Source organism: Rhipicephalus microplus, chromosome X (genome assembly GCF_043290135.1).
Source record: "Rhipicephalus microplus isolate Deutch F79 chromosome X, USDA_Rmic, whole genome shotgun sequence".
NCBI lineage: Eukaryota > Metazoa > Arthropoda > Arachnida > Ixodida > Ixodidae > Rhipicephalus > Rhipicephalus microplus.
Genome location: NC_134710.1, coordinates 194,032,998 through 194,046,317, shown reverse-complemented (window position 1 = coordinate 194,046,317; position 13,320 = coordinate 194,032,998). Strand labels below are relative to the sequence as shown.

General features: G+C 44.9%; 1 protein-coding gene across 2 annotated transcripts in view; it reads left to right on the top strand.

The window, feature by feature from the left end:
• LOC119180082 (uncharacterized) overlaps positions 1-13,320 on the top strand; it is a 51,146-nt gene that overhangs the window by 10,694 nt on the left and 27,132 nt on the right. For both annotated transcript variants that reach the window (XM_075878426.1, XM_075878427.1), the window contains one exon: positions 3,737-4,578. In XM_075878426.1, the coding sequence (XP_075734541.1) occupies positions 4,507-4,578 (72 nt within the window). In that variant the 5' untranslated portion in view covers positions 3,737-4,506. The remainder of the gene's footprint in view (positions 1-3,736; positions 4,579-13,320) is intronic.

Genomic DNA, 13,320 nt, shown 5'->3' with positions numbered 1-13,320 from the left:
TTGTAACATTGGGCCTGAGAAGCCACTAAATTCATTGTACGGGTAATGAGTTAACGAGGTGTCATGACCCGATAGAGGCACTTGTGCTTACTTTGAAACAATATTTCAATCTGTTTGAGATTACAATAACCAGTAATAAATGGTTTATATAAGAAGCTCAACATACAGTCTGAATATCTTTATATAGAAAAACCAAAGCAAATTTTCACATTGTAATTTTATTGGCATTTCAGGAACAACATGGCCAGATGACTAAAATACATGCCACTTCTGGATGGAAATTGAATGTTCGAGAATGGGTTGCAAAATGTAAAAGGCAGATATTGCCATTCTCCTTCAACCATCAGCAATAACCTTTAAAAAGGCCACCCTTCGCTGTGATAGTCTGCTGCGTGTTCCACGGAGGCCTCGCGAATTTCGTTACAGCTGAGCGGAGCTCTTTCAGCGGAAAGTTCTGCAAAGTGGATATGTGCCAAGCAGCTCTCAGCATAGCTTCACATAGAGTAAGGGTGGGAAAGGGACGCAAGGGTGAGGACGATCTTAGGAAGAGTTGAGAGCATAAAGCATAGCATAGTCTATCGTAGTATAAGGGCAAGAAGTTATGGAGTCGCCCCCCTAATGGATGCATCTCGCTTACTAGGTGGGTCAGTGTCCGCACACTCTTCATAAATTGACCATTTGCAGAAATCTGCAAGGCAGCTTTCCTGCAAGGTTGTTTTCCAGCCAAAAGGAAAAACTCTCGTGCCCAGACTGCTTTTCTTACTTACACACGCAACAAAATGACCTTTCCCCCCAACAATTACTGAGTGGTTGTCCGACCTTCAGGAACACCCGTTCACTGACCACTCCGTATATGTAGGCACTGGATCGGGCATTCGGAATTCAGTCAAGGCCGTCTTTACTTGGCTTTCACTTGACTTGACGCTTTGCTTGACTTCAGTAGATGCAATAGAAGCAACAGTACCTTCAACCAGTAGTAGGGCACAACCCAACAGTGTCCCAGCACTCGTTGAGGCAATGCTTCTCTTTGATTCACTAAATATGGATAATAAAGACGAAATGACAATTAACCATTCCCAAACCTTACCTAATTATGCAACAATCACGCGATACCCCCCCCCCCCCCCATTCCGTGACGCATTTACTCGAGTTCCCCCTCCCCCTCGCGGGAAGATGCAAGTTTTTGCTTTGTCCAGAACACACAAGTTTTATTGGTGGTCCGTAGATTCCGCGTGTTCAGAGAGGGCAGTCGAGGCCACACGTCGTTTCGTAAAGTCATATGTGTGTTGTTTAACTTTTTTTCATGAAATCACCAGTTTCACCTGTTTTCACTAGGCTGTCACAATTGTGGCAGCCTAGCGCATAAATAAGACTAAGAAAATTTCTGCTTGGCAACTTGTCCTTCACATTGGATAAACTTTAGCTTCCATCTTGGTACATCCACTCTTTTCATGTCTGTTGCTTCTACATATCACACAGCATATCTGACTTTTGAACCACAACTTTACTCATGTCTGTCTACGCCACCGTTTCGGCTCGGCTTGAAGGCCGCCTGGATTTTCTAGGCTAGAACTGCTATCAGCAGAAGCTTGCCGGGCTACCCATGTCTTTTATTAATAACATTAATATTTTATTATTGTTGCTATTATTATTATTATTGGTGATGCAACAGCAAACGTCCTCAACTACACACTTATTACTCATGTTTCAAGGATAACACTTGGGTAACTTCAGCTAAATTTTTCATTTGGTCCAGCATCACGTCCAGAGCAGAGTTCCTAAATCAAGCTAATGTGCCGACATTCGTGATTCTTCTGTGGAATCAAGGAAGCTGTTGCACCTTGACAGATTCATTTTTGCAACCACATATTCAAACGTCGGCAATAGAGCACTGCACGGGCCGATTTTTCCGACCCGGCCTGGCCCCAAAAATCCATGCACAGGCCCGCCCGAGCCCGGCCCGGGGTTTTAAATACGCCGTACCCAGCCCGGGTACGGGCCTGGGGTTTTTAAATATGGCTCGTACCCGGGCCAAGACCGAAAAGTTTGGGCCCGGCCCGTGTTTGCCAAATATACCTTCAGCATAAACGAAGCACTGTCCAATCTTCGATTATTGAGTAAATACCTGCAGCACACAAGAAACTTCTAAAAAGTGCTTTGAGAATTTCTTTCGGGGCCATAACTTTACCCGTTTCAGTGTATATTTCTGGTTAATTACATCTGTAACACTTCTGGAAAATAATTTTAGAACAATGACAAATGAAATTGGAGCCGTAGCTGGCTTTTTCATCTACACAGTGCTAACCGCACTACGTTATTTCTGCAACTTAGAAGTGTGGCAGTTTGGGCTAGTTGGTATGACATGAAGATAGTTATAGCGCAAGAACAGAACGACGGCAAAGAGACAAGAAGTACACGAGCGCTCGTGTCCTTCTGGTATCTTTGTCGTCGCTCTGTTCTCGCGCTATAGCTATCGTAATTTTTTCGTTTCAAAGAAAGACTGCAAAGTATAATATCCTCATAAAGTGGAAAAAGTGCCATATATTTATACTCCAACTCTATATAATGTGCATATGAGCTGTGGCTATTGAGTTCATGTAGCAAGTCTGCAAATTCCGTTGAATGAAAAAGAATGAAAAAAAAATTGCCGCTCGCATCTTCCCAGGGGGAGAACTGAAATGCATCGCAGAGCGGCAGGGGGGGGGGAGGGTATCACGTGAATGTTGCATAATTTCGTATGGTTTGGGAATGCTTAATTGTTCATCATCATCACCATCCTGAGGACTCCCATTGGTGGACTAAGGTCTCTCCCATGATCCGCCAATCAGCCCGGTCTTGTGCTTTCTGCTCCCACGTAATACTGCGAACTTCTGTCTCCCCTTCATACATTTGCCTTATCTGGGAATCTAGTCAGTTACCCTTAATGACCAGCGGTTATCCTGCTTACGTGCTACATGCCCGGCCCACGTCCATTTGTCCTTCTTATTTCGTCTTTATTATTATTATTTATAGAATAAAGAAGAGTCGTTGCCTTCAACGTCAAGCGAAAGCCAAGATGCACTTGACTGAAATCCAAATGCATGATCCAGAGGGCGAGCAGTTGTTTTTTTACTAGCAGACGCTGCCTGCATCATCCTTGCGAGGCGAGACAGGTTGAGGGGAGCGACAGTTTTGCGGGCGTCTTCTTAGGCCGGCACGTGACGCGAGCCATCGCCGAAGAGATACATTGTGCGACTAAGAAATGCTCCACATTTAAAACGCGCTTTAGCTGCTTCTGGCAGGAAACCACCAGGCTGAGTAGGGGGGGTTAAATTATTCCTATATAGGTTAAAAAAAACCTATGTAGGGTTAAATTGACAGGATGTAAGAATAGGCTCGTTGGTGGTGATACATTATTTAAACAAGTGGTGTACAAAAGAAGACAATAAGAAAGATCACTGGACGACGCGCTATCCTGCACATCGTCCTGTTGGCTTTTTTAGTCCACGTCTTTGTCATGCGCCACATGTTTTTCACAATGCAAGGGTTAAAGATTTTCTTTTCCTTTGTTTACGAGTGGAAAATTGCTTTTTAACTGGTTTTTCATCACTTCTAGAAATGAATCTGGCCTTAATTGCTTTTATTTGTGTCGTCTTGAATATTTAATGTACTGTCTTGGGGAGTGAGAGTGATGCCTTTTTATTTGTAAGGTGGCACCGCCCTTTTGGGTATTTATTGCTCTGTCTTTTTTTTACAGGCTCTCTATGTAAAGCATTCACAATGCTTATGTTATGCAAGGCCTTCAAGGAATGTGGCCAAAGGACGACCTGCGGAAACTGTGCACTCAATCAGCGCTGTGATCTTCAGAGCAAAGTTCACCTTTGCTGAAGATCCAAGTGTGAGGAACTGAAGCAACAAACAGCTCCAAGACATGATCTGTGCAAGTTGCATTTAGAGGAGCTGCAAACAACAAAAGAAAAATAAGAATAAAAAGTGTATCCCTAGTGTTTATGGACTTTAATTACAACCATTTAAAACTTGGTAAATCGGTGGCAATGCAGAAATCCGATGAATGCTCGTGAAACTGTGGAAATACAAAAAGAATCATATGATCTTACCATACGCATGATCGCTGCTGCTTTCCTTTGCCCCCAAAAAGCACGTGGTACAGCTAAACGTACTTAGGAACTGACAACTGAGGACGTAGCAGATGTTCAACATAAAAATTTTCTTGCTTAAAACAAGTCACTCTAATTGAACTTTGCTCATTAAATTTTCTTTGTATGCCCCTCCAAACAAGTGCAAGCATGACATTTTAATTTGACCGCATCATCGAAGTGCCTAAACATAAATAGTTTATTTAAATATACTCTCAATGCCAAACATTGTACAGAGGAGAGTGGTAAATAATTTATGTTATAGATTGTTATGCAAGACCACTTCAAAAGATGAATGGTCTGACTTGTTAGCAACTGAGCGGAAAAGGTGGTTCTAAAGGTGAAATGTAAACTCTCAAAGACTTGTAGGATGCACGCGGTCTGCACTGGCTTCCGGTTTAATGGCTCTCCGTCCGTCTACTGTGTCCCTCCTTGGGTATCGGTGAGCTCTTTTTCTTGATAGCAACCCAACGTGTATGCTGCGAATTTCTAGAGCACGTTAGCATAGCCGCACCTACGACTGACCACGAAAAGAAAGCATGTGCTGTCGTGAAATATTTTCAAGTGGCAAACAACAGACTGTACATGCTGTCACGTTTCTGCGTTTCTTCGGAATAAACAGTGGCGTGGACTTGGCTGTCACGTCTTTTCACTATTTTACACTTGTATATTAATGCAGGGTGTCCACTAATGTGCTTATTTTTGTGTGTTTCCATCTTTGGGGGTGCTCAGCTGCTTTTGCATTCGTAGTTGCACCGCAGCTCGTATCAATGTTCATTGTGTGAAAGGGGCATCCTTTATTACTGAAACTACGCATTCAACGGCAACAGACTGGTAAACTGTTCAATCGTTCGTTCGTGATCGTTCGTGATGACCTCGACTATAATACAGCACTGACAAAGCTTTAAAAAGCTAAATATGTCGGCGGCAACTTCTTTTAGCAAAGTCGAGCTTGTTTATCGTTTACGTATTGCATCGTGTCGGTAAACAAGCTGACCAAGACGACACTCGCTTCATAATCAGGTGCCGTGCTTGTTATGCGCAGTTACCTGTTCTGCTCAATGTGCTCTGGATGAGGTATGAATAAGCTTACTACTAAAATAAATGCTTGGAAAAACTCTTCAAATTACCAGCAACATACTGCATAGCTGTTCTATAAGTAGAATAGTATTTTCTTGCCTACATAACGTTACTGACATCATTTTCTCCTACTGGTGTGAGGTCGTCGCCGTCAGAACCACTGACTGATTGCATATACATCGCTGCAGTTGACGTCATTGACAAATGCTGTGTCCATGAATTCCGCAGCGTCGTCGCTGGCCTGATGTCGTGCGGCTGCTGTGCCACGCATTTTTCGGTATGAGGATCAGAGCTGGCTGCACGTTACGTGGCGGCCGTGCATTTTAGCATAAACGCCATATGCTTGTAGTAGATGCGTATATAGTGATTGTGGTGATGAAAAACTACACATTCAAATGTCTTTCGTGCTTCCGTCTTGATGCCTCAGTTCCTCTTTTGTCATGCCAAAATGTCGATGGCACGTAGTCAACCTGCCGTGAATTTTTGCTGGGAGCGCCTGTACGTAAATACCAAATGTGTCAGACAAACAAAACCACCCACGCAGGATTTGGGACAGATATCACCTGTCTGACCTTAGGTATCCAAGGGCTATACCACTCACCGTGCCTGTCCTTATTACCACAAAACCCACTTCCATATTTTATCCTCATTCCGAGGGAATCTAAACATCTTTTTCTCTTTGGTACTCGAACTCGAGCAACCGACAGCTGCAGAATCAACCATGATTGCGTGAGCAATTAGCTTGCAACCCAGTCAAAAGAAAAGACGTATCTACAGCTCCAAAAATGCAGCCAGCGGAACAGGGCGCCACGGATACAATAAAATAAAAAATACCTGAATAAAAAATATATGAATAAAAAAAATACCTTGAACTGGAACCTGATGCAGACGGCGCCTACCATGAGCATTTGCGGGTTTACGCCTCACTTATTCAGATGCTCTCTTCGGCATGAATGAATTGAAGAAAAGGTTCGTGTCGCAACTTGGCACTTTGACTTTGATGTTGCCATCTATTCGCATTCAGGTGTAGCAAATTGTGCAACACCCAGACTTGCACATTTTTTTACGTTTACACTCCTTATTCTTAAAAACTACTTGGTCATCAACCTCAATGTTTCTTTGACACAATTACTAAACTATCCTGGTGTGTGACGCTATTGTATATCTTGTAGAACTGATACAATTGTCAGAATGGGTGCAGACTTGCTGTTTTGCTTTCACTAAAATGCATATCGTAACAGAAAAATGCATGCCAGTGAAGTGGATAAAAAGCACCATTTCTTTTCTAGCAACCAGCAGCAGATCAGAACAATCCATGCACTATTAAAGAAAGAAGGGTATTTTAATAACTTGTTTTTCTTTGTTAGATACAATATTAATGAGCACAGGAAGTAACGGCAAGGAAAGTGTAGGAGATGTTATCTGTAGCAATTATCGGTCCCAGCAAGTTGTCTTTTTGCCACTTCACACTTGTATGATAATTGCAACAAATAACATCCCCTTGGATGTTATTTGGCATTAGTGTCTGTTCTCATTAATTTGAGCAGTATTGTATTGATGGCTCTTTTTTTTTTTAGTCAGCCTAGGTTATACCCACTATGGCAACATTAAACCGGTTCTGAAGACAGCAAAAAAATTTTCTTGCAATGATACTGAAAGAGGTCGCATATTGCACTAAAATGATTGCCCACAATTTTTTGGACCAAGAAACTGATTGGTTTCCATATAGTGCCATTGTGAATAAACAAGCATGCCACCGTATTTTCCACCTGTTTAGTTGCGCATGCGTGCGTGCTAATTTATGAACCTGCAAGATAAAAAAAATCCAACGTGCGTCTGTTATTTGAACCACCGTGTTCATGTCTGCTCGAGATACTGCGTCTGCTGTCCGTAGAGTCTCAACAGTACAACTGTGTTAAGAGAGGCGAAAACAGAAACTCGCTTGCTTATGGGTTACTGTACTGGCTGAGGCCAGTACAGTAACGACAGCTCCCATGCACAGTATACAGGAATCGATGCATAATGCAAAGCAGCCAGGAAGGAGGAAACCATGCTGTACAATTAAGACGTGGATACTATGATTTGCATGTTAGAAATGTCATTTATGGTCATCATACAGTGGTATGCAATGCAAATTTCGCTGTATATTAAGCTAGTGAAATTGCCGCAAGCACACCAAGAGCCCGGCATGTAAATCACGTGGTGCTCAGGAATCCAGGCTAGCTGTCCCCAAGACTATCTAGGATAGTGAAGCCCCTCTCCAGGCAAAGCTGTGCGAGTGCGGCATTCACATTCCTGTAGTGGTCATTCAAATGACAAACATCAGACAACTGTTCCCCTTCGCGGTACCGATTCTGCCCCTGAGAAAGAATGGCAGAAAAAGCTACATGCAACGTGGGAATGCTTTCGATGATTCCCTGAGCGAGCTGGCGATATTTGTCCATGCACATGTTGACACTGTCAACAGTGTTGTTCGTGCCAACATGTACAATGACAACATCAAAACTGGCCAGCTTGTCAGCAATCATTGAGAGGAAGTGCTCAATCCTTATTCCTCTGTGTGCGGCAACGCTAACAGACAAGCCACGGCGCGATGGGAAATACTGGTCCACGTATTTCACCATCGAATCGCTAGCTACTAACACACGCGTCATGTTGCGCACACTTTCATTTCAGAATTAAACCATGAAAAAAAAAGAAACAAGAAAGTGAATATTGAATCTAAAACACGGCTGTCAATTACGCAAATGCACTATGACACAGATACGAAGCACGTTAACACGGATGACCAAAGAAAGGGCCGCGTACGGATACTGCTAAATCAGCCTATAAGCGAGAAATCACAAAAATACGTATTGGGATGGATATAAACAACGTTAGTAAATATAAAATAGGAGTGAAAATGAGCGGTTGAGCTGAGATGAAGATGATGTTCGAGGCTTGCGAATATGTAGCAGAACAAGGCCTGTAAACAGCTCGCAGAAGCAGCAACCAGCCGTACTCCAGCAGCAGCAAGTGAGCGTCTGCTGAGTCACGTTCCGATTCGGTAAATTCGAACAACGCGCTAAATCAAAAACGACGTATGTCGTGACAATTTTTGTGACGTCACTTCTGTGCGGCGCAGAAGCCGTCTCTGTGTGGGGGTGGCTTGTGCACCGCGCGGCGCAGCAGTCTCTGCCGATCAAAATACGCTCCAAACCGAAACCAGGGGCAAACCCGCTGCACCCTCAAGCACAGAACAAAAAATCAACTTATTTTCCTTTTAATAATACTTATAAACCAACAAATAATTTATTTGGTTGTTAAACTGAGCCATATATACTAATATTACAAAAACACTATACAAAACAAACATTTTTATACAATGCGTTAATAATTTATGCACAAAACACGTTACACACTGGCTTAATGACACTTTTGTGAGTTTATTGCATAATAAAGTAATAATTTGCACATTTGAATAGCTTTACGTTAACTTTTTTTAAAAGTGACGTCACTTTTGTGCGGTGCAGAAGCCACTTTTGTGTGAGGATGGCTGCTGCGCCGCGCGGTGCAGAAGACACTGCCTTATTTAAATACTCAAATCAATTGCGCTTTTAAATAGAGTACACTGCCACAATTAGTGACTTAAAAATATTTTGTTTCAAATATTTTCGCAGATTCACAACATAATTTTGTCTTCAGCATCTCATTTGAGATTATCGCCACTGATATTGCTAATGTTGCCCACATTACCTTTGGCATCGCCATCGCCGTACGCATCAAGCTGCACCGCCTGTTGAGAGGTCTGTTACATAACCCGTTGTAGCTAATTCCATCAGCTAACCGACACCCGGAGATGGACGTCTACAAACCCACTCAGGACGACTTGATTCGTGCTGAACAAAAGCTACAAGCAAGGCTAGATCGGCTCGGCGTCGTCAGTGATTCAGGTGGGACAAAAAGCTTCGTCAACGAAGTCGTGGACAAGGTGAGCGACGTCGTCGATGTGGTCGCCTCCTCTCATGATGATACGATGTCGACAGAGTCCGAAGCTGATCTTCTTTTGTCTTACTTGGACGCCGAAAAGAAGTTGTGCACCAGGAAGCGTATCGATATCGCCGCGCTTCGACGGAGACTCGGAACACGCCCCGGAAACGGCGACAACGCTTCGCCTCCGATAGAATACTCGGAATTGATCCGACGAATTGAACCTGTTTTGGGCAAAGCTGCCGAGTACAAGGCGTGCAGTGAAGAACAATACTGCGCCGTGCTCGTGAGCGAATTGACTGGCGTGTACATGGACGTCGAGTCGTGGACTGCATCGTCAAGCGACGCGCGTTACGCGAAGCGCCCCGTGTTGTTGCACGGTGCACTGCTCAAAGCAGCGCGTGTCGCACTTTCTCGCCTTGTCGAGAAACAAGTGCGCGACGGCCTGGAAAAAAACGAGACAATACTTTCGAAAGAGTTCGCGCGTTGCGCCACTCTCGCGGTGAAGATGGACGTGGACGGGGTCCGCAACTGCCTGCATGTCCAGGACTTGCTAGCCAAGCGTGAGAAGCTAGCCGCGCGCGTGAGGACGCTGCTGGAGCGAGAAAAACGGCTTCGTCGCGTCCGCGAGAACGCGGAGCAGAGCGAGCGCCTTCTCGCCAACGTGACTCCAGGGGTCTCAGCCTTGCGCGACTCGCTCGCTTCGAGAGTGCGACTGTGCAAATCTGTGGTAGCGGCAGCCATCGACGCCCAGGCGCGCCAAGAAAACGCCACCGACGCAGCTGTCACTACCACCCCGCTGTGCTTAGACAATGATCCGGTGGCAACCGGCGTCTCCCGGCTCTGCTCCCAACGTGTCGCCGCCATGGCCGCGAAAGTCGACCAGCTCGATGAAATGGCGCTTCGGAGGCAGCGCGCGAATGAGCTCGTCGACAGGCTCGAAGACGACATGATCGCCCGTTGTCAGGGCAGCACGTGCAAGTGGTTCGATGACATGCGCGCCTATATCCTTGAGAAGAACGATAAGAACTTGTTATTGAAGCGCGCGTTGCTCATTGAATTCCACGAGAACCCGCAACGCTTCGTTGCTCGAATGAAAAGCGCTATGCTGCTTAAAAAGCGCGGCACCTTACCTCTTATCACGCCAAAGGAAGACGACGCGCAGCATCCCTGAATGCTTTTGTGCTGGAAGATAAGTACTGTTGACTTCTGAAAGCTCATATGATTGCCTTCACGTTATGACAATAAACTTATCTGCCGAAAGCTACTACATCAGCTTCTTTGGTTCTAGAGAACGCTGCACCAATGTCTCGAGTTTCACTTTCAAACTTCCCGCTGAAATCTCATATAATAACGTGACCGGTTGCAATGCGGTTCTCTAGTATTTTGTTCATATTGGCTGCACGACATATTACGCAACTTAGTATGTCAAGTGACAATGCACTTCATTTTTATTCATTAGGAAATACGTAGGCCTGAATTGACCTCGTCAAAATCCATGGTTTCAAGGCGACTGGTAAAGGAAATTCACCATGTGGGCGCCACCAGCATTTTCTTTGTGTTTTGCGCGTTTACACTTTTACACAGCGTCTTCTCGCAGCAATCGGATGTTTTTGGTTGGCTCTTCACGCCGAACTTGAAAAGGCCACTCCGTCTTGATGACTGTGATCATCCTGCATTGCTGGCACTCGCCCACTTAGGGGGATCGGCCAAGAACCTCGCAGCAGAACCTTTAAGTTAGTTGGTTATGTATTTAATAGCACCCAATGAAGTTTCAGTAAAACACAAAAAACAAATAGTAAATATTGTATGAAAATGCTACACGAGCTAGCAGTCAGGCAATCAGGTAGTCTCGGAGCCGAAAGTAAGATAACCAACAAGGTAATATTTTTTGTTTGTTTGCATTATGTACGCACACACAGCAGAGCAAACATCCCTGTGGTTATAACCTAATGTAATCGCTACAAAGGATAAAATTACTGCCACGTTTATTTCTAAACGATGTGGTCGACAATGTATCTTTTCCTTCGATAATAATATCGGTGGCAGAATAGAGTGCATGGCTCTAGTAAACCATCAGTTATAAAATTTAGTGATAGTAACCAGTAATTTGAAGCATTCTCACATGTCGCGTACAATTATGTTTGCTGGGGCAAACGCGACATTGCGCACGAAGGTGCGCGGCGGATAGGTGACGTTTCGATCTGCGCGGACTACCGCGCACGATTCATGACAACACATCGCCCTAGAATGGTATCGATTCATTGATGTGTGGGGCTTGACGTCCCAAAACCACCATGTCATTATGAGAGACGCCGTAGTGGATGGCGTAGTGGGAAATTTCGACCACGTGGGGTTCTTTAACGTGTACCCAAATATGAGAACACGGGCTTATAGAATGGTATCAAGTGACCGAAGGGAACGATGTTCGATTACCTTTCTGAAGGGTATCCATGAGCTTTGTTGCCGCAACAGCAGTACTGTTCACAACAACCGTGGTTTGTGCGGCCTGCTACTTTCACAGAATCAATACCGGACAATTATTTATAACAAATTTGTTTCAATAGGTGCAACTTCAACCTCGGATATTTTTGTATCCTTAATTCTCACTTTCACTACGCGTGCTTTTCTGCACGGGGTGCAGTGACTGATCTGATGTGATGCGAGAACGCTGCAACACCTGCACGCATCGCTTGCTCGACTATCATTAGTTACAATTACCGTATCTTCTTTTGAGTGACTCTGCCGCTCTCTGGAACCAAGCAAATCGTGTAGCAGTAGTTCAGCACATCACGGCCGCTATCAGAATGAGAGACGTCCGAATAAACGACGCAGAAGAACAGCATAAGGACGAAATCATTCTCGCCGCCGTTGTGCTGCAGACAGCTGGAAAAAGCCTACCCACCTGGTGTGAACATTGATTGATTTGTGGGGTTTAACGTCCCAAAGCCACCATATGGTTATGAGAGACGCCGTAGTGGAGGGCTCCGGAAATTTCGACCACCTGGCGTTCTTTAACGTGTACCCAAGTCTGAGCACACGGGCCGACAACATTTCCGCCTCCATAGGAAATCCAGCCGCCAGGCCGGGATTCGGTCCCGCGACCTGCGGGTCAGCAGCCGAGTTCCTCAGCCACTAGACCACCGCAGCGGGGCACCTGGTGTGAACAAAAGTCGCCGATTCTTTTGTGTGCATTCCCGAAAAGCCCCAACGCAGTACACAAAATCTTTTCCGTGAAAGTGCTCGGCTTTATCTAACATGCCTTATCGAACTTTCCGCTCAATAGCGAGAGGCAGATGCAGGCCATCACGCTTTGTCTCCGTAAACATAAATTCATAGAACGTAATCGCTGCGGTCTTCTCTGCGAATTGCCGGGCTTTTTTTTTTTTCGGGGGGGGGGGGGGGGTACAAGAGCGCTTCTTCACGCTGGGCGTAATGGCGCCATGCGCACGTGCTCTGTCGAAATAACCGCACGTCGGCTCGCTAAAAATGTTTCTTACCTTTCACAGTATAATACAAACACAACCTCTACGCTTGCAAAGAAAGAAAAGCCGCGGCTTAACAGCCTGAATTACTTGAGTCGTCGAACACTTGGCACAGTCGGCTTCACACATGCCGTTTTGTACGTCACAGAAAGATTCCGGCAGATGGGGTGCATCGTTCGAATGAAGCGACCACACAGCTTTATACGGCTATTTCAAATGCCACAGCTTCTTTGGATGATAACTTAAATATACTTCAAAAAACAAGAGCTATAACTTCCTGCAAGTTATCCGCAGCGCATGTCTTTTCTAGGCAGCCGCTATATATCGCCAGTCAAAGCGCGTTTGGGCTCGCCAACCCGACTGGCGGGCTGCTGCAGGCGAAGCTAATGGGCATATAAGAAAGAAGTGAAGCAGTGTCGGTTTCTTTCTAAGAAAACAGGGACAGTGAAAAAATATTCCTTGACAATGAACTGACGGAAAGCGTGCTTTTATTGTGATGTTACAAAGACAAATAGCTAAGGCATCGATAGCAACAAGCGCACAGCGTAGGCACACATCTTCACGCAGTAGTAGCTTGTGTACAACAAGCGATTAAAAAAAATGGCATATCCCACGAACATTGAAATCGATTGATTGATTTGTGGGGTTTA